Below are 21522 nucleotides of genomic sequence, written 5' to 3' on the forward strand. Positions count from 1 at the left end.
TTTAAGACTCCGAAACCATGTTATCTTCAGAGAAAGGGAAGGCTATGCACGCAGCGTTTCGGGAAGGTTAGTCTTGTTATGGAGATTTCGCAGCTTGCTTCCTAGGTATGCCCACTGGACGGTTGTATTTATCCTTTTGCCTGTGCTGAACGGCACGCATCGACAGCCCAGCCAATGCGAAGCGGCCACGCGCCGGCACTGAAGGTCCATGGCGACGCAATGAATGAACTTGAAAAATGTAGCCTTATATCGTCGTCGCTCAAAAGTATCGGAATGTAGCACGGACTACTTCCCAACCTCAAAACATCCCATTGCTATTGTACCCTACCGCTGGCAGCAATTTTAAAATCAGCCGTGTATCCGCTTGCCCTGCTGCCAACCACGTGGAAAGTAGATAGCATCCCGCCTGCGTTCTCAGTCATCTCTCTCTCCTCGTCTCCCCCTGCGTATCCTTCATTTCCCGTCCACTTCAAGCTGCATTCCCGGGTCGCCTTCTTTCCCTTGTCTTGTTATACTTCGCGCCTCCGCATGCTTTCTCACTGGACCAATTGATAGGTAATCGTAGTACTTCCACGGAATTAACAAGTTTTATTAAAGACGATAGTCTTTCTTGGGCTACTTAAACCCAGAAATTTTGGTCTGTATGTCTCTCTGTCTGTCCGTCTGTCTGTCTGTGACTCGATTCAGCCACCCGGCCAAAGTAAAATAGATATTGCGCAATAGTCTTATATACTCATAGCCGCATGTAAACGTGTGATCCCGGTTTATAGGTTCATACTTGTCAACTTTGTTGAACAAGAACAAGACATTGCGCAAATATAAGACAGGAAATTAGTACAAAAGGGATATTTACAGTGTTCCTTTATTAAAAAATTCATGGATGCTTGGTTTTTCGTGCAGCAAATGATATTCTACATCTACTGCAGAAAACCACCGCCTCCTGACGGCATATGAAAAATCACGCGGAAACAGCCACGAAAGGTTCCACTACCTAGGTTTCACGTTCTGCTTGGAACGCACGTGGAGCACGGCCACGCGGCTCTATACACCTCTTAGTCGGCCGCCTCAATTCACGCGTGTCTCCGCCGTACTGCAGCGCTGGCATCGAGGAAACCTGCCTGTAGCAGTGGAACGCGGTAAATTCAAATCGCCTTGCGCAAACCTTTAGGGGATTTCTCCGAAATCTGGTCGATTAACTTTCATTCACAAACCTTTAGTGTGTTTACCTTGGCATGAGCGCGACGGTACAGGAACAGCATCAGAGGTGAGCGGGAAAGCAAAGGGGGGCACTTCCTTGGCAACTGTCTACAAAGGCTATCATCTTTTGACGACATTTGCAACAAAAGGAGCAGATACGCGGCCAATTTTTTTTTTAAACTTCGAATTGCTTCCTCGTGTATCCTTGCTGTTTCGCCGACCTTGCTGGTTTTACTTTTTTGTGTTCCAGCTGTCACGTTCTAGCTTATTCCCGTTTCCACAAGTCAAAGGGGGATCGGAAGAGGCCGTATACATGTTTTCCTTGCAGACAGGTTGTGCAGATAGATTTGGGCACCCCTTGTTCTCACTTGTTCCGGGACTTCGCATATACTCCTTTTCTGAAGAATAGATGATGCTGTTGCATCACTTCCCTAACTGAGCATTTATTATTTTTTTACTTACTTCTTCGGAAAGGTCGAACAGTTTTCGACGTTAACTTCAAGAGCAACTACTATAAGCGGACACCATAAACACTGTAATGATGCGCCGAGGCATACGAACCGCAAGAAAAAGCTCGCCGCCTGTTGCGAATTCCTCAGCGTTTCTACAGCCCAGAAAGTGCCGGAAGAGGCACTCTTCACTAGAAGGGTAATATATCTCAGGAAACGCTGTTCTGTGAGCCTTCTATACTTGTTTTACCGGCAGTTAATCCTTAGCCCATGGGCATGCTGCGGCTTTTGGAAGCGTGCATAACTGAAAGGGCAAGTATTAGTTTGCTTGGCGCTTAAATTATAGACAGAAGGCTCAAAAACGGCTTCTCATGTGTCGCCAGAAAACGTTTCAGGGTGAAGAAAGTGTCCCTTCAGGGTGAAAGCACGGGTATTGTGTACCTACTACCATTTCCACGTGGCCCCGTGTACATGGGACGGACTAGTCGGTATGTGAACGTCCGGCTGGAAGAGCGCAAACATTTTTTTTTTACAAGGAAATACTAACTAGCGCGTGTTTTCAAAATACGGTTGTGCGCTTGTTTCACGACGTGGAATTACTATCCGTGCGCAGAGATAAGCTGACCAGGTAAATAAGTGACGAGCGCCCTTCACTTTGTGTACACGAGAGCGAGTTCTTTTTATTTTGGACGCTCTCTTTATTAGAAAAATAAGCGCATTCTTAAGCACCACATGTGTTGGGTTGTTGGCACATGTGGAGGAAAAACCCGTGAAAATTTGCAACACTGGTATGATGTGCAGTCAGATGGGCGCAAGGTTGTCAGTTTCTCAGGTTCTGTCAGTTCCAATAAAAATTTATGGTGCAGGCCAGCGCTGGAGTTCGTCTAATTCATTTGTTTTGTGTCCGTGTCCACTTTGGTGTTCTCAAAGATATTCAAGAATTACCAATTAGCCCCGTTGTAAATCATAAACACGCAGACCAACCCTTGTTTACTTCTGTGAGAGCACCAGCGATGGCAAAGGTTTAGAAAGGGAATACTTGACGTTTTGCGACAACTCACACCGTCGGTTTGTGTTCGTCCTCGTGCGTTTTCAAATTACTTAGACCGGCGTCTACAAGCTGGGCGTGTCCAGTTGTGCATCGCTACAGCACGAAGTCGGACTCACAGCACGAAGGGGAGCACAAGGAGGCCGGTGAGTCCCGCCGCGAGTTGCAGGTGCTTCCAGTTTCCCAGCAGGTATGCGGCACCGGGCAACACCAGTGTGGGCAGGGTCCAGCCCAGTCCGAAGCCAATGTTGAGCAGAGTGCGGTGCCGGGGCTCCACGATCTCGGTGACTGCAGAGTCAGACGCGGCATGCAGGCCTCCAGAAATGGTCGAAGAGAGGGCGCCGTAGATACAGAATGACATCACAGATATGCCTCGGCATGGAAGCGCTGCCGTTGTTGTAACATTTCATCTCCTACATGCTTTAGAACAGTCGCTTTTCTACCGCGGGGCAACAATAGATGAATCCTTACAGAGACCCTGCCGCTCTGCCAAACAACATTTTCACTGCTTCGTTTGTGTCCGGATGCTCCGCGAAAGCTATATTTGCTTCCAGCCGTGGCTTTCGAGTAGGTTTATTGACGCGATTGAAAGGAAGCCGGCCGAAATCATAGTCCGTGCTTAAGTCACTCAAGCGAATAAAGAATGGTCAGACCGAAAATGAACGAAAAATATTTTGGGCTAGTTTATACTTACCTGAAGCGCGTAGAGCAGTAATTTCTGCCGCGGTTTTATTGCGACTTTCCATTAGAAGTACTGAACGCGCTTGTTCACTATGTTCTGAAAGCAATTTGGGTTTAGAAAAAAAAGTTGGCAATAGTGTTGCAGGGTCGCTTTAATAAATCGCTTTCACTGCTAACCTATTTGTCATGCCTAAGTAATAGCAACGCCAACTTCACTAGCCGCCGTAAATATTCACCTTAATTAAAACAGTGAGAAGATGACGCAGTAGCGACACAAACGCATCCAAAGTATGGGCCAAATACATTTAATGCTTGTAAAAGTATGGCTAACCATATCGGAAAGGCTGTGGGTTGGTCTCACGTAAGAAGTAAAACAAGAACCGCGCGGTTTATTCCGCATTTAATTAGCGTGAAATGATATGTTAAAACGAAATGTTGATCCACCTTTGACTAAGACGCCTTTGGCTAAGAAACACACACATAATTCATACTCTTATATGGTTAGTATAGCTGCACTAGGCGTCTCTTGTTATTCTTCCTTAATCGGATTGTTGGCCTCACTACACAAGCCTGCACACGATATTAATATGTTAGCACTAAATTCTCCCTACCTACCTACTACCCCTCAAAACCCTTCCTTTGGTGAATAAAAGAGTCACAACATCAAATGTGCTTCCGCCTATTTCTTCGCCTTCGTTTGTTCGTCTAACGGTGCAAATTGCGTCAACAAGTAAAATTCACTGTCCTGCGGTGATTGTATGCACCTGACCTACTGACGTGCCACCAGGGCCACGTGTAAAGCGGAACGCACTATCCCGCTAATTTTACATTTCCAAATGATATTATCGTGCATTTTGTGAAGGCGGCACATTAGCTGCTTAAAGCTCCCGATTCTTGGCCCATCCGGTACGGGGCACGCTGTGCAACAAAGGTTACAAGGACAACTTCTGTTCCAGCCTAGCCACGTGCGGATGCATTTTTAGGAGGATGCCGTTTAAATTCCACGGAATTCGAACAAAAACTAGCACCGCAGCAGAGTATCGGGCAGCTACTTTGCAGAGATGACGCAACCCGCAACAGAACGAGATGGCAGAATTGGAGAAACCACACAGCGCGCAAATGAACAGGACGACAAAATTGGAGAAACAACACAGCCTCCAAAAGAACGGGACGACAGAAAGAGGCACAACACAAGTGCTTGAGTCATGCCTCTTTCTGTGGTCCCTTTCTTTTGCGCGCAGTGTTGTTTCCCACGATGATTTAGCAACTCTCGCAATCTTCAGTTGCACTTTGGAGACCCGGTTCAAATCCCAACGGATGTAACGGGTGTTTTATATTTATTGTGTACAGTGGCGGCCATTCTTTTGACCGGACACGACTACAGCTACCGCAACATGTATACCATTTTTCACAGAATGTGGAATTTAAGGCTTTCGCCAGAAAACCAAAATATACTACCTCCCCCTGCGTCCGCAAATCAATCGAGTGCCGTAACACTGGCGTCGCAATGCGCAGGTTTCTGACCGATTAATTACAACGTATGAATGCTCCTTGCTAAGATTGTACGTTCCCGCCGCCATTTTCTGCTGTTTTAATGCACTTTCCCAAAATACACATAGACCCACGTTATGGCAACGAGAGGACAGCGAGCGGGTGCTTACACAGTGCTGCTGCCGTCGTCTGCATTCCGGCAACAAAGATGGCAGTGAAGAATCGCAGACAGTTGTAACAGCTCACGGATGGGCACGTAGATGACGAAGATGCAGATAGTATAAAAGCGAACGTCGAGACCAGGAAAACTATACGACGCCCGAACCTGCGTATTCGGAACAAAAGAAAGGCGATCAGCGGTACGAATTAGTCTCCGCTCTCGCCCATGTCCTTCCGGATGTCAACTGCAAGTTTATTACTCAGTGCAGACACTTCAAAAGCCTTGAGGATTGCGCAGAAGGACGACACACATAGGGAAGACATCAGGACGAGGTGGTGGTGGTGAAAAACATGCACTTTCTTCTGTTGAATCCCTCGAAACATATTTTAGCCCAAATGCCACTGTGCTGAGCTGATGCCTCGCCCTTGTAAAATATATTGCTCTTTTTGTATCTTTATACCTTGTATTATTCATTGCACAATTGTGACTCACGTATTCTTGTATTTTGTACGCTTCTTGTCCACTCCTCTTGGGCTGTCAATCATGCAGTATTTAATAAATAAAAATAATAAAATAAAAGGCGCCTTAAGGGACACTGAAGTGAATTTGTCAAGCTCCCGGTTTTGCTTGCACTGCGTAGACTGGCTCAAATAACCACACTTTTGATCGTTTATCCAGCTGATAAGCCGGTAATTATTTTATAAAGCAAGAAAGAAGAAAAACTACTATGCGCGGTCTGTGGCGGCCGCACCAACTAAAAGCTGTGACGTCGGGAGGAGGTGGCACCGTGATTGGACGATGTCCAAGGTTAGCATTCAAATAAGTTTCGGTTTCGGTTCTGTAAAACAATATGCTTGACATACGACGGCAGCGTTAAATGGGCATTCTCGATATCTCAGTAATCGTCGTACCGCGCTTCTGCCATGATGTCGGCTGTAATATGTCTAAGATAAGCCTCCCAGGACGGCTTGGCATCATAGAAATCACTAGCCGTGGCCTACGCAGTGGATGAACGCCCTCCGCGGCGTCAAGGCAGACGCTCAAACGCCATACGCTCTTCCCACATATTCGGAGCTTACCTCACTCATGCCTGTATCGTAAAAAGCGTGTTCGAACCAGGCCAAGGGTGTGCTGATTCTGGCCTGTGCCCACTGCCCGCAAGCAGTCGGTGCTTGTGGCAACAGGACGCCAACGAGAACTGGCTAGCGCGTCAGTGTAAGTCTGCGCGCGTTCTGCGAACTCGCTCGTGGAGCAGTGAACATTACGGCCCCAAAATGGTGAAATCAGGTTAGAAAACATCGGCCGGAAACGAAAAAATCAAGTTACAAAAAAAAAGCATGCACCCTCGGGTATTCGAACTTGCGACTTGCAAAACAAAAATCCTAGCGCTTCAGACCACTCGGCCACAAGCCCTACCGAAGTGGGATATATAAGGTATATAATCTATAACCAGTTTACACTTTTATTTAGTTTAGCGTTTCAAGTACTTTAGGTCACTATTTGTTGTGTAGCGCTCGTGCAGTAAACGTCCCCCAAACTTCCACAATATGTCACGTCTAGCAATTGCATTTCTTAGATGGAAAAGCGTTCGCAGATGTGTGGTCGTGCTGATTACCGGTGTGCTTGTTGACCCAGCGCAAAAAAGTGCTTCCGGCTCTCTAGTTTTGCGCTGTACGGTAAAAGTTTGAGTTGATTTTATTTCCTTAGTACCAATATTAACTTCGCTGGCTCTTCCCCCGCCTTCAAGTGGCATTAGATTTTCCTACTGGCGTAAAGTCAGCGAAGCGTCGCATTTGCACTTGTGCAGCGCTTGCATGGAGTGACCCGGACTCGGAACTTGATAGAGTGTGCAAACTAACAAAGTAAAGAAAGGTACATTTTTCCATTCACAAACGTGTTGTGGCTTACTTTCAACTGAGCGAGCGAATTTCGACGACCCGTCGGCGGCCGGCGGACTAAACGCTGGGCCGACTGACTCGGTCGGAAGGTCGGCGACCCGTGCAGTTTCGCAGCCAATTTCCAGCTCATCTCCTCCTGACGCCCCACGAAAACGCCTCAGAAAATGGGCGAGGGTGAAGAGAGGGGGGCAGCATTTTCGAGTTGTTTTTCTACTAAATGAATTCGCGTAAACGCGCTCAGAGTGGTCGAAACGTGGCCTATGGACTCCGGACTACAATTTGCGCTAGTAATCCCGCAATGTTTACGAATCACTTCAATGTCCCTTTGAGGGCCGACCCTGTACAAACTCTAGGAGGAGTCCGTAGTCCGAGACACCTGTGGCTTCCGCGGCAGCGCGAGCCCTGGCCACGAGGGCTCTTTGGCCTTCCAATATCCAGCAGCCTATCAGGGCAGCCTCCCAGCTCTAACGGGTAGGGGGGAAGAGGACGTGATTGGGGGGACCGCCGGGTTAGATGGGCATGCCCACTCTATGTGAAAAGTATCCGCAAACGCATTATCACAGTGTGGGCATTCCCCGGAGAACGCGGGATTGAAAGGCTTAAGTATCGCCGGGCACAATACCCTGTTAGTGTACAGGCGTAAGAGCCGGCACCGGGCCTTAGTCAGGCCCGGCACCGGAGGCGAAAATCGGAGCCGGAAATGGTGATGCGACCTTTCTGTAAGATTTTGGCACGCACTCCGCGAATCGGTAATAATGATCGGAGATGCGGGGTCCACTGCGGCGAGAGCTATGGAGATTTTCTCCGCGTGAGTAATGTGCGGGGCTCGAAACGTGAGCCCTTCAACAGGCACGTTTTGATGGACTACGGCTGCCGTGTACCACCCCCCGTGGTGAGGGCTAGACACGTCCATGTAGAATACTCCAAGACGGGACCCATAGCGTCCTTGCAAGGCTGTAACCCGCGCAGTTCGCCTGCCTTCGTGAGTCCCCCTAGCCATGTTTTGGGGCACAGGCTGGATATCCAGCGCACCACGCCAGTCCTCTGAGATCGTAGTCCGCTCTACTGCCTGATAGGTGTAGGAGATATGGAGGCGTTCTAAGCGACTTGGTAAGCCGCAGGTACTGGTTATGGAGATGGGCCTATTTGAATGATTTCGTGGGTAACGTTATCAAATACCCCCTGAAGATCTAAGGCGATGACTACCTTATCGTTACTGCGATGCTCGAACGGCTCAATAACGTCACGATGGAGTTGTAGGAGAATGTCCTGAGCAGAGCGATGTGGACGAAAATCGTTCATAGTGTCGGCAAAGGTGTGCTGGACCTCGAGGTAATCGGAGAGCCTATCTCTAACTATTGTTTCCATAAGCTTCCAATCTACGACCCATTTCTATAAGGAAATGGGTCGTATATTTTCGATGTTGATATACTTGCCCGGTTCGGGATTAAAAGTTACCAGAGCCGTTTTCCAATCAATTGGTAGCGGTTCGCGCCCCTCCCAAATTTGATTGAAGTAGACGAGGAGTTGAAGGTATGCTGGGTCTGGGAGGTTGGCTAGAAGCTTAAGCGTCACTTGATCCCGACCCGGCGCCGTTCCTCGCTTCATTTTCGACAGGGCCGCCTTCAAATCGTGGAGTTGAAAGCAACGTTCCAACTGGAAGTTCTCCGAGCCTGCATATGAGAACGCCGGTCCAATGGAGTCCTGCGGGATAAAGATATATTGATCCCTAAGAGCCTGTGCCAATTTATGCGCGTCTCCCGAGTAGGCGTGAAGCGCGCGTTGAAGATGTTTTTGCGTTTCTGTGCGCGTTTGGCTAGGGTCGATGAGGGCCCTGAAGAAACGCCACGTGTTTCGGTTGGAAGTATGCTTGGCGACATTGCTGCAGCGTTCTACCCAATTGGAGCCAGCGAGCTTGGCCGCGTACTCGGCCACTTCCTGGGTGATGGCTGCTATGCGGAGTTTATGCAGGAGATGTTTATCCACCGCCCGGCGTGGCCTCTGATAGGTGAACCGTCTGCTCAGTTTGGCGAAGCGACGCCACAAGGTGTTGAGACCAAGTGGCGTAGCATTGTTGCGCTATGGGGGCCGGAGTCGTGTACTCCGAACTGAACTTGTTCCAGTCAGGAAGTTTCGCTTGTTGATGGGGACAGGTAAGGGGATGCGTCCGAATTACAGGGAGAAGAATGCAGTGGCCACTGCCGAGGGTTTCATCGGTGTTGAGCCATTCTGCATGCCTGATGTTCTTGGTAAGTCTACTATGTCTCCCAATGTGCCCCCATACTCCCCTGCAAGGTTATTCAGGCAGCACCCCGTTTGGCCTATTAATTAGGTCTTTCGGCACAACCGCTTCTGCTGGTTTTCTCCTTTGCAGTGAGAGAACAAAGCTGTCCCAGCTTCACCGGAGCAGACAACACTAGACGTTCTCCGTACGTATTAGCCACTTTTTTCAAATTGTGGGCTACCTTGTGCATGTATGCTACCTCCACTGGCTTCACAGCTTGCTTTGAAACCCTTTCGCACATTTTGCCTTTTGCAGGGGTGTTTCATTCACCTCCGCCAGGATCGTACAGGGGAAGCATGCATCGTGCAACCGGGACTTTTGGTTTTTAAAACGTTCCTCGATTCTGTGCGACCACGACTTCATAAGAGAAGACTCAAGACACATTGCAGAAATACCTCTTCTCACGGTTTTTGAATGCACCGACGGATAAGGTAAAAGATCCTTTGCAACTCTTGGAAGGTACATCCAACACACGTGTGTTTCAGAAACAGACATTTCGATGTCCAGGAATTGTAGAGTTTTAGGGGCGAAGATCCTCTTGCTCGGGCCCTGTCCCGTCCCTCGTTGCTGCTGTATACGGCACAGCACATTAATCATGATTGTGGCAGAATCCCCCTAGGGATTGGCCAACCAAAGATTAGCCGAAGAGGACAAAACGTTCAACGCATTCGTTGCTACCCAACAAGGAGAAGAGGAAGAAGAGGTTGTCGTTCGTCGCCTGCGAGCTCAAGACACGTACCGGGCATGACGTACCGGGCATGAGAACACAAGACGCTCTGCAGAAGGCGACGGCCGAGGTGGCTAAAATGTCACACACCGAATTCACCAACTTACCCATAGAGATTCTCATCGTTCAAAACAACCCTACATAACCACCACAAACATCGACGTCGTCGACGGGCTTGTCAACAGAGCGGTCAAAACCCAGAGCGTTGCGGGCCCATCTCGGGGTGCTAACGCGGCCCCACAACAACTCAGCATAAAAAGCGGAGCATGGTAATAACTGCAAGAACATGTCGAACACAGAGACACACAAACCGATAAAATGGTACAGAAATAAACAAGTTAGAGGTTCTTTTCCAGTGTTTTTAACTTTTGGACTTCGACGATTCCAGCCCGCACTAAACATCGGAATTTTCTTGGCCAGACAGGCTACTGAAGGACCTCATGTAGTACACTCTATGCCAACACGCGCGTCACTTCCTGACACCACACCCATGATGGAGGGCCCCGATCCCGTCACGAGTTCTGGCTACCCCAACCGTCTCGGTACCCAACGCGTTCTCGGTACTCCCATTCATCAGCACTTTCTCAAGCACGGTTTTGAGCCGTATTTTCCCAACATGACCAAACCAAACGCTAAGAGAAAATCTCATGGGAACAAACAAACACCCCAAAAACATCAGCCGCTCCCGAACAGCCCCTTGTACCCTGAGCCCCCTTCTCCAACCACAACAACCAACACACATGAACCAAGGTCTCGCTCGAAGCGCACAAAACCACGTTGAGCACTCAACGAACGGCCAGAGCACAATCGAGGTCCTCCATCCGCGGCCAGCGCATGGTTCAGAGCTCAAGTACGAAACCTGAGACCTCGGCCGAGGACGTCAACCCTGACCAGACGGGTTCTAACACCAACTCCTCGTCAACACACTCAACTGAGCCTGACCCGGAAGAAACAATTCTAAAGACTAGCATCCTCTTCATCACATTCCCCCTCACGTTCACCGATCCCACACACCCTCTTGAACACCACCCGTCCTCCCCCCGCATTCAACCACCAAGGAAGTGAAAACCCTCGTGCCAGATCAAGACCCACCACACGGTCGCCCCCTTCCCTTCCCTAAACCAACAAAGCCAAGCATTCCCCCTCCAACTTTTTACTCAGGTACAAACAACCCTTTCCTTTCCACATGCGCACAAAACCACGTGATTCTGTCGTAGGCGCCGCCATCCGCTACGACACAGAATTCATGAGTGCACTGATTGCGGCTTAACGGGATGTTCAGGGCAGAAATTTGGGCTAGTTGGTGATGGGACTTCGACATGGTAAAAAAGCGCACTAAAACGAGGACACAAGAAAGAGGCGGTGACATCGGACGAGCGCTAGTTGGCCTCACGGAACAGACGAGTTGGATGCGGATGGATCCGTTCCGAAAGACAAAAAGCATCCTGTTGGGTTTCTCTCTACGAATCGCTGAGGATGAAGGCTTAACACGGCGTAGTGAAGACGACCTACTACTCGTTCCTTTCCCAACCCCTCCGGAACCATTCTCGTCCCAACCACCTGAATCCCCAAACCCCTCCAGACCACTCACTTCAACAGGTCCCTCTCAAACCCTCCCACCACATTCTATACCACCCCATCACCTCCTTCAACCCTGCCCTCAAACACTCCTCCAGAAACAACCCCTACTTCCCACTCCCGCCACGCAAACGCGAAATCCCCAGAACCACCCCACCCATTCCAACCAACCCGCTCTTCGACTCACCTGACTGCCTTCCAAAGAACCCCCTCCCAACATCTTGGCCTTTGAGACACCACCACGTGTCCAAACCTTTCCTGCTTCCCAACCCTCACGTTACCAACCCCTTGTATCGCCACCAACCCAAAACCCCACAACCCAACCCACTCCTCCAAAAACCTACGCAAACAAACTCAAACATCATCCACAAATCCAAAGGCAACCCTAGACCCCAAGACCAACGACAGCATTGGTTATCAATGGAGCCAGCCAGAAAGGTGTAAACACAAACACCATAGCGAACTTGCTCACCACAAACGTAAACCTAGAACAACTGGGGTTAGTAGGCGTAGGCCTTAAGGTTACGAACAGCACGGTGGTGGTTTAATCCTCGAGCATGGATGGAATTACTCGCCTAAAACAGTCTACCCGCGGGCACAAGGCTACAGCATGCACATCCTGGCCCCCAAAAAACCTATGATTGGCGTTCCTGTTGGGCTCCTCGCACCCGACATCACCAACTCCATTCTCACACAAAACACTGGCCTCCAAGGAACACCCCAAGACATCACCATCACCTCGGACATCAACAGGAACGGAACCCGAATCATCACAATAGCCAACTCCATCCGCCTTTACAGAGACCTGAAACAGCTGACACACCTAAACATAGGCTGGGTCTTGTGCGCACTCTTCCAACCCCACAATATCCCCACATGCAAGCTGTGCGCTACAATTGGCCATGTTGGAAAACACTGCCGCAATTGGTTCAGGCGTTGCGGGTACTGCGCTGAGCCACACACAGTAGACCAGTGCATCTACCGGGGGACCACTGAGCCCCCTCTGTACCCGTCCTGCTGGTCAGCTGGTATGGAAGCCCCACACGATGTGCTCGCACTAGAGTGTCCCATTCGGCAGCAATGGATTGCACGAGAGGAGGCACGCTGGAACTAAAATAGCCCAACCAAGTACCAAAACCAATGCTCATAACAGAAGCGAAGCTCACATGCATCACCATACCCCCAATCCCGAAAATGACCCGGGCCTCTAACCCTCAACACATCTGGCAGTTCGAACTAAAAGAGCCAACCTGCAAGCACACATCACAGCCATACCCCCATCATCCTGGCACTAAAGGAAACATACCACCCACCCAAGCTAAAAGAATATGCATCTCACTCCCCGCCAGACTTCCCCCAGACAGCCACCCTTGTACACCGCAATATTGCCACCAAGCATAAACTTTTGCCTCACCAATCCCACATATACTCACTACTCTCCGCCTTACCAAATCCTCTGTCGCACGCCTGCCCGTTCTCAACATTTACAGCCCCCGTAAATAGAAACACATCTTCGTCAAATACATCTTTCACCAAGCCCTTCTCTCGCTAAACGTGACCCTCTCACAATTGTAGGCGACTTCAACGTCCCCAGTGTGGAGTGGGGCTACTCTGACACGACTCGCAAAGGTCGTTTACTATCTGAACTTGTCCGCTCCCTTCAACTCACACTCTGTACCGACCCTTCCTCCCCCACACGCATTGGCAACAGGGCCCAGCGTGACACCACTACCGACCTCACCTTTAGCACCGGAAAACTCACCCATCATAGACACACTCGGGAGCGATCATTATATTATAAGCACATCTGTTACCCATAAGGGCATCACCACAATGACCCCACTTCCACCACGAACATGCACAGATTGGGATCTCTGCCGCACTGAATGCCCCCTCCAGCCAACCACCTGAGACTCCGACCTAGAACAATGGACGACCCACCTTCTGTTAGCTAAACAATTTGCTACGAAAACCATCGACCCTGCTCCTCCAGTGCACTATGTAGACACAAACCTCGGTAACCTTGGGGAGGCTTACAGTAGCATAGAGGAGCGCTGGCGGAAATATAAACACCGACGCAACCTTCGTCTCAAACTACAAACCCTCCGTACGAAGATCAAGGCACACGCACTCACCTTAGCCAGGAACCAATGGAATAACATTTGCGATGAAATGCGAGGCCAGCTCTCAACTAAGACAGTTTGGCACATCCTCCGTGCCCTACTCGACCCGCGCTCTAATAAGACCCAATCTCGGAACCAAACCACTCAACTGATAGCGGACACTCAGCTCTCACCCACTGCCCTATGCGACAGCCTCCGCTCCATTTACATCCCACCACCCTCACGACACCCTGTTGGTTCCCCAGAATAGCAATCCCAATCCAGAGCTCGATGCCCCCATCACCTTTGCAGAGCTACATGCGGCGATCCAAGCCCTGAAATGTAACACCGCGCCAGGACATGACAACATCTCAAACGCCCTCGTACGACATCTCTACGAGGAGGCCCTCGAACACCTTGTGCAACTCTTTAACCAACACTGGCTTAACCACACCCTCCCCTCAACCTGGAAACACTCCAACATCACCCTCATCCCCAAACCTGGAAAACCCGTCTCCATACACAACCTTCGCCCTATCTCTCTAACTTCCTGCCTTAGAAAACTTCTCGAACGCGTCCTGCAGAATTGTATTATTGCACACTTTGGACGCCCTCAAGCCCTCCCCCCCCCTTCCAACATGATCGGCTTTCCACCCAACCTATCCACTCAAGACGCCCTTATACAGTACCATCATGATTTCCACCAACAACCCCCGCTACAAGACACACCTCTATTCTCTCACTGGACCTTCAAAAATCCCGTGAAAATGCCTCACATCATAGCATCCTTCAGGCAATTTCATCCCAAAAGCTAGGCCTACACTTCCATCACTATCTTTCTTACACAGCGTACTGCTACCATCCGCTTTGGCCATGTCCAGTCTGATCTTTTCCACATGCCAGACCACGGAACGCCACAAGGAGCGGTCCTCTCGCCCACACTCTTTAAAGGAGCCATGAAGAGAAAACACAGGTTTGGTTCATTCGAAAGATTTCCTCGTTAGAACCATACTGACACCACTTTTAACACAAACTTCGCTCAAATAAGCTACATAATTAGGAAAAAAGGGAATGACCATGCGACCCAACAGCTCATTTCCCGCAACAGAACCTATGATGTCACACGACAATGTTCTGCGATTGGCGGAGGCCGGCAAGAGCAAACGCAAGTTAGGCAGGGCTTACCAGTTTGCATAGTGAGCTATATGCCCGTTAAACATACTGCACATTCCTTTTATGACACTAAGACGGTGGAGTAAACGGGTGAAGTTCCGAATAAACACGCGAGCGTGTAAGCCAATGCGTACGAAACTACCGCCAGCCGAACTCGACATCTCGCCGTCGCCACCGTCGCGCAGACGAATTTTCGAATTCGAGGCACTTCGGGGCCAACGAACCGCCCCAGCACGCACAGCCGCGACCTTGCTTGGTATCGTAATCCCTTCACAGGAGGTTGGCAGTCATATCGCCAACCAGCAAAGGTAAAAATAGAAACGAGGGGAGTAAGGAACAGCAAGCAGCGACGAGATAGTGACAGTCGTCGCAGAGGTTTCGGAATGGTGTTGGCTTGCTGCTGTTGTTAGGAGCTCGTTTGCAGTTTACAACCACTGAAAACTTCAGTTTGTTCGAGTACTTTACAATGAAATTTCGTTGCTGCGTTTTGAAATGCCCATGTAGTACGGGCAAATCGTCGAGGGAGTGCGACATCCCCGCCGGTGAGATCTCCTTTCATGTGCTGCCCAACGACGAACCTCGGCGAAGCAAGTGGCTACCTTTTGTGAACTTTGCAAACGGAGGAGAAAGAGAGCTAAAGGAAGTGCGAGTGTGCTCGCTTCATTTCCGAGGAAGTGATTACGGCAGGGACCCTTACGTTAGCTCACTCCTGGGACATGCTGGCGCTCGTCGCCGACTTCGTCAAATCGCCGTCAAAGCGCTCTGACCTTGGGGGAAAAAACGCCGTACACACTGCGCATTGACGCTCGTATCTTTCTGGTCGGCGCAGAGAGCTCGCGCGAACGGCTTTCCATACACGACACCGGCCAACTGGCATAAGCGATACTGCTACTGAAATTGAACTAATATTAACCGTAATAAAAATACGGCACATACGTTCCAGTCTGTATTCGTCCGTCGCGACGGGGCTGACGAGGCAGCAGTGCCGACGGCTGGGCGTTCGTCTGTTGTGGCGATCGCGGAATGGTCGCTTTCCGGTCCATCCGCGTATCTCACAACTCCTGCCGCTCGTGCACTTAGAACCATTGAGCGTTCGAGTGGTGTGAGGTTGTTAAATGCAAGCCCGAGCTTCTCGGCGAGAGTTTTGTTCTCCCGATCAGGCGATTCCATGACTAGAGCTGCGGGTGCACTATGTTTTACTAGTATTTTTAAAATGGCCGCCGTCTCGGTTTCGGCACGAGTTCCGGTTCCTATTTGATTCCCGCGTGTGGGTGCTATATGGAGTCGACATACTAAGTATCTGTTTCATGGACCGGCTCGTATGACGCCATTGTTCACGTCACGAAATGTGCAATTTAGCGGGAGATTTAAAATTTTGGCCTGAATTGCCTTGTTTCTCAGTGAATAAATCATCATTTGCTTCTGGGAAAGCGCTTAGGGTACTATGAAACACCTAATCTTTCGAATAAAACAAACTTTTGTTTTCTCTTCATGGCTCCTTTAACATCGCCCCAAACCCACTTGCCCGCTCTCTCCTCACCCTACCCACACTACGCAGCACACTGTACGCAGATGACATTGCCCTGTAGGTTCACTCTGGCTCCTACCAACACATTGAAACAACACTCCAACACGGCCTCAACCAAGTCTTAGACCACATCGAACCTTTGACGCTCCAGTGCTCTCCACAAAAATCCGCTCTCTTAACTTTCACCCATCCTCGCAACAAACCCCTTCCAAACACCCCCCCATCCAACTTTTTATACACTGTGACCCAGTACCCCACACACAGCAACTTGGAGTCTTAGGCCTCACCCTAACACACAACACATCACCCGCACTCACCCTCCAGCACGTAAAGAAATACGTTACCCAAACCATGCATCTCATTAGACGGATCGCCAGCAAACACCACGGCATCACGAAACAGGACCGTCTCCGTCTCGTACACAGTGTTCTACTCAATCGTATCTTGTACCACCTACTATAGTTTAACCTTACATCCACCCAACTCGACTCCCTTGATGCCCTCCTCCGGAAGACGTATAGGCATGCACTCCTGCTTCCCCCGTAGGCACAATTTATCGCTTACTCGACCGCGGCATACACAACACCATACGGGAGGACCTAGACGCCCACCACATCTCCCAACTCACGCGCCGCGCGTCCTCCCCTACAGGGCACTACATTCTCAACTCTATAAACGTACTACCGCCCACCATCCCGATTCCCCCCCTCCCCATTCCACCTCACATCCGTAACAGCATCCGAATCCACCCAATTCCTACATGCACCCAACTTTCCATTCAGCCCGGCGACTAGCACGCGCCAACGCCACGCCAAACTATACCCACCATAACCATGCACACTATACCCTGATGCCACCCCTTACCCTCACAAACCTGCACATTGTGTAGCTGTTGGCCAACACACACCACCAAACGTCACGGCGGCTACCATCCTAACTAGCAACACAACCATGGCGGAGGAGGCAGCCATTGACCTCGCGCTCCCCCAGCGCCCCACCACCGAATTCGTCCTCTCTGACTGTCAGCAGGCCATCCACAATTTTATTCGCAGTAGCATCTCTCCTATGGCAATGGAAATTCTCTCCAAAACCCTCCATCCAACATGGTGACCCTGCTGTGGACACCAGCGATACAGGCGTAGGCGCTAATGAAGCGGTGCACGTACGTGCTCACGAACTGATTTACTGGTTCGCCATTTTCACTACGCCTACATGCGATGCCCCTGCAGGCAAGCCAACCTCCCTCCTGCAATACAGAGATACTGCCCTGCACTACCGCCTTCTCCGCCACCTCTCTCCGGAGGCAAGCCACCCGCTGCGCATCCTACAAACACACACCTTCCCACACAGAAAACAACTGATACACAGCCATCCACGCCTTTTTACTGACCCTACCTGTCCAGCCTGCGGGGCACTCGACATTCACTGCCATTCCCTCTGCGAATGCCCCGCCGACCCGTACCACGTCCCCTCCCCCTTCCTCGTTATCTCCACTCACCTCTGGGAGCAGATGTTGCGCGACCCGGGGGTGTCAGGCCAAGTCCTGACCACCTCCCGGGCCCTGGCGGTAGCGGCCTCCTCCACCCGCAATACCTGATCCCGATAGACGAAAAAATGTATTCCTTCCTTCCTTCCTTTCTCATTCGCTCTATATATCAGCAATGCTTTTCGATCTGTTCTTGACAACAGTATTCGTGCAACTGCTCCGTGTAGAAAAGGTTTATGAAGACGTGTTGAGGCTCCTTGGAGATTTTAGAGAGTGGGCCGCCTCTGCAGTTGCAGAATAGTACTGGGAGTATGTGCTGCATTATCGACGCTTCTCCTAGATTAGCAAAGCGAGCTTGCAGACAGCACCTCAGACCATCACATTAGATGTTCAAATAGGTTAATGAACATCAAGTTTTCAGAGCGTACCCAAAGAGCAAGAAATAAATAAGACTAGACGCAGTAGGCCATAAAGTTAGTAAAAGAGCACGTGGCGCACGTACTCTGCAGCCACTCTTTAGGCAATGACGTAGCGGGAAACAGGGACATTGTTCATTCCTTGAACAACATCTTGTCGAACCTGTCAGATAGGCGACCCAAGATGAGGGCTCCGACCAGGCAACCACCGAACGCGACGCTCGACATAGCAGAGCGCTGCCAGTCGTTGGAACAAACCAGGTCCCACTGCGACAGTAGGAAAGTAAAGGTGAAATTAGGCGCTAAATCTAAACTTAACAGAAACATACTAACACAAAACAGTGCACTAAAACTTCCTCGTTTGGCGTACAGTCCTTGATCAATGTGAGAAGTTTCTAGGGCAGGCCGAAGGTTTCAGGGCCGCATAGACGACGAAGAAATAACTCAACGTTTAATTGCGACCAAATTATTTTATGACAGTAAGAAAGGAAATTTCATTCTCCCGGTTTCTGACAGAAAACGTCTCAGCCAGACTCGAGATGAAAATTTGTCCATTGAATTTTTGTGGCATTTGGACTGTTGGAATGGCCTAGAATTTTGACAAAGACTGTACATTACCCGCTATACAGCTCACTGACTTTTGTGATAGGTTGAAATATTTGTATCAACATGACTGATCGACAGAACTAGCCCGTTACTATCATTGCAACCATGTCCCGTTGAATACGTTACTGAAACCATGGCACTGAATGAACCACACGGCCACTACACCTCATATGATCCATAAATGGCAGACACTTGCTGACCGGAAGAAGGGCATTGGCACCGCTGCCCCCTGCACATGTACCTTCTGCCACACTGTGTGTGAAGCAAACATGGACCATCTTATTCTGCACTGCTCCGCTTTTGATCTTCATAGACTAAACCATAGTGTTTTTCAAAATTCAAATATGGAAGCATTACATAGGGACATTCTCGAACATCCTCAACACCTGGTGACCTTAGCCGAGTTTGGCGTTGCCAGTGGCCTGGCGAGTGTGCTTTAGTGGGTGTCTACCTCCCTCCCTATTCCCCCTCTTCCCCCTCCAGCGACCTTCGGTCCTCCCCTTCCTAATAAAAGAATTTATCATCATCATATATTCGAAAGAAGGTTCCATGGTGATACAGAGTTAACCCGACAATGCACCCGCACTGCTTGCAGTTACCACAGGCGAAAATTTTAAGCCAGCCAGCTAAAGGTAGCACAAAAAAATTCCCCGCATTTCCCCGAGGGGAAGAATGTGAAAGTGCGAATGCACGAGTTGAATTTGCGCGGTTCGGTAATGTTCGCGAAAGAGAGATCACACACACACACACAACTACAAAGAAAGAAAGATGCATTTATTCACAGACACCTATTTGTGTTGTCGTTGTACTTGATTGCTAGAGCGGATCTCAGCTTTGAAATTTCGTGTAAGTACTCCTTTAAGCGGGTGCATTAGCCCTTCTCTCGCCCGATTCCTGGCCAATCCCCCACGTGGGTATGTGCCATGTCAGCGGCCAGGCAGCGCGCGCCCATCTCCCCCGTTGCCAAGGAAGACGAGGAGATTCCTGGCCAATCCCACACTTGGGTATGTTATGCGGACATCGCCGGTGGACGCAGGTTCAGGGTCGCTTAAGAAGTGCATTCGCACTTAAAAAACACATCCATGTAGGCATAGCGTCCACTAAATAAGAAAAATTCGCAGTCTGGACCAGTGATCTCCCGTACGAGAAATGTTCCCCATTTGGGAGAATTTGCGCTTGGAATTTTGGTCAAAATGGAAAAAAGGGAATCTTTAATAGGCGCCGGAAATTTTAGGAGTCGTGGAGTAAAAGGAAAAATATTATGAGTAAACCGGGGACCATTTGCCCACTCAGAATGGTACGGTCTGAGCGGGACTTACCGGCCCTAGTCGCGATGGAATATTGTGCCTGGTCTCACGCCAACAGTCTGTCGGGAAAAGAACTGAACCAGCGCTGCAAGAAGTGACGCCGTGAAATCCAAAAACTATCCTATCGCCCGAGTGCTGTGACTCTTCCCTGGCGATTCCCTCCCCTGTTGACACTATTACTTCCCGTTTCAATAAAAAGGTTTACTACTCATCGCTTGCATGATGGTTGATGATAAATTGGCTGCCTGTTTGCTCGCCACCGTGCCAATGTCGTGGAAAGACAATAGTCTTGTGCCGCCTTCACCACGCAACTGCCTCCACTCTCTCCCCCGTCCTTTCATGTTCTCCGCCTTCTGCGATGATACAAGCGATGGATATTTGCTCAAGCCTGTTCGATTTTTCCTCGTCGCGCAGCTCGAGCGTCATCTGTTGGGCCATTTTGTTACTTCTGGGCGTGCCGCCTCAAGCGCGAGGCCTTTTTGTATATTTTGCTTAAGCATTGTTTTCAACGCGTCTTCGTTTATTTTCTACCGCGAACATCGGCCCGCGTCCATTTTTTCCTCAAATATGAATAATGTTTTCTTCCAGCTGAACAATGTAGACAAGTATCAAGTATGATACGGATTCATTAGTGGCTAACTGAACAAAGAGGCATACAGACAGACAAACATAGACACATCATAAGTTTTGCGTTTAAGTAGCCCAAGAAACGCTACATTCACCTACAGGGAGCTCACGGGTCTCATGCAACATGTATTGCCGCGTAATATACACAACACATTTTGTACGTAAACGACTAAGAAAATTGCAAATACTGGATTGTATTTTATTTTTCGTTGCACATTTTTAAATTACACTAGTGGAGTCAGCTTTAATAAACAAAGTAAAAACGCCCTTTACATACGTTCGCTTGGTCACGCAGGCTAGTTCTTGTTGGGGTAATTTTCGTCGTGGATACGACTACCGGGCCGCTAAGCCCCGGTTTACTTTCCTCAGATAATTATTAGTGGTACTGGAGGAAAGAGGATAGATAGAGACTAAGTCATCGCCGTGAGTGAAGTGGGACCATCTGCACGAAGCAAGCAAGTGTGAGCTCACCTCAGGCGTTGCCGATAATCCGGGCACCGTTTCATTGTAGGTCCAAGCGGCACATGGCACTAAAGTGCCAGCGTTCATGGTGCCGTTCGGGAACACGGCATGGTGGTGGCACTGGTCGACTTTGCGCGTCCACTGGACCCCATCTGTGCTGGCGTTGTCCATCGGCGATGTGGACACCACCTCCAAGAGCCAACAGTATGAAAGAGCCATGAAGGCAAAATACAAGTTAGGTCAATTGAAAAGGCTTCTTTGCCCCGCGAACAGTGATTCTAATTTTGCCACAAGCTTCAAAT

At 49.6% G+C, this 21522-nt stretch overlaps 1 protein-coding gene across 6 annotated transcripts in view; it reads right to left on the minus strand.

Moving 5' to 3' along the window:
- The window catches only part of LOC144164202 (organic anion transporter 3-like), a 121799-nt gene that overhangs the window by 30719 nt on the left and 69558 nt on the right, over window positions 1-21522 (minus strand). For all 6 annotated transcript variants that reach the window (XM_077694717.1, XM_077694715.1, XM_077694716.1 and 3 more), the window contains 4 exons: window positions 21230-21409; window positions 18382-18485; window positions 5037-5191; window positions 2814-2982 (listed from right to left, as the gene is read on the minus strand). In XM_077694717.1, coding sequence (XP_077550843.1) covers window positions 2814-2982; window positions 5037-5191; window positions 18382-18485; window positions 21230-21409 — 608 coding nt within the window. The remainder of the gene's footprint in view (window positions 1-2813; window positions 2983-5036; window positions 5192-18381; window positions 18486-21229; window positions 21410-21522) is intronic.

This window comes from Haemaphysalis longicornis, unplaced genomic scaffold, assembly GCF_048455015.1.
Source record: "Haemaphysalis longicornis isolate Haplotype H1 unplaced genomic scaffold, Haemaphysalis longicornis Haplotype H1 scaffold_13, whole genome shotgun sequence".
In the NCBI taxonomy this organism is placed as follows: domain Eukaryota; kingdom Metazoa; phylum Arthropoda; class Arachnida; order Ixodida; family Ixodidae; genus Haemaphysalis; species Haemaphysalis longicornis.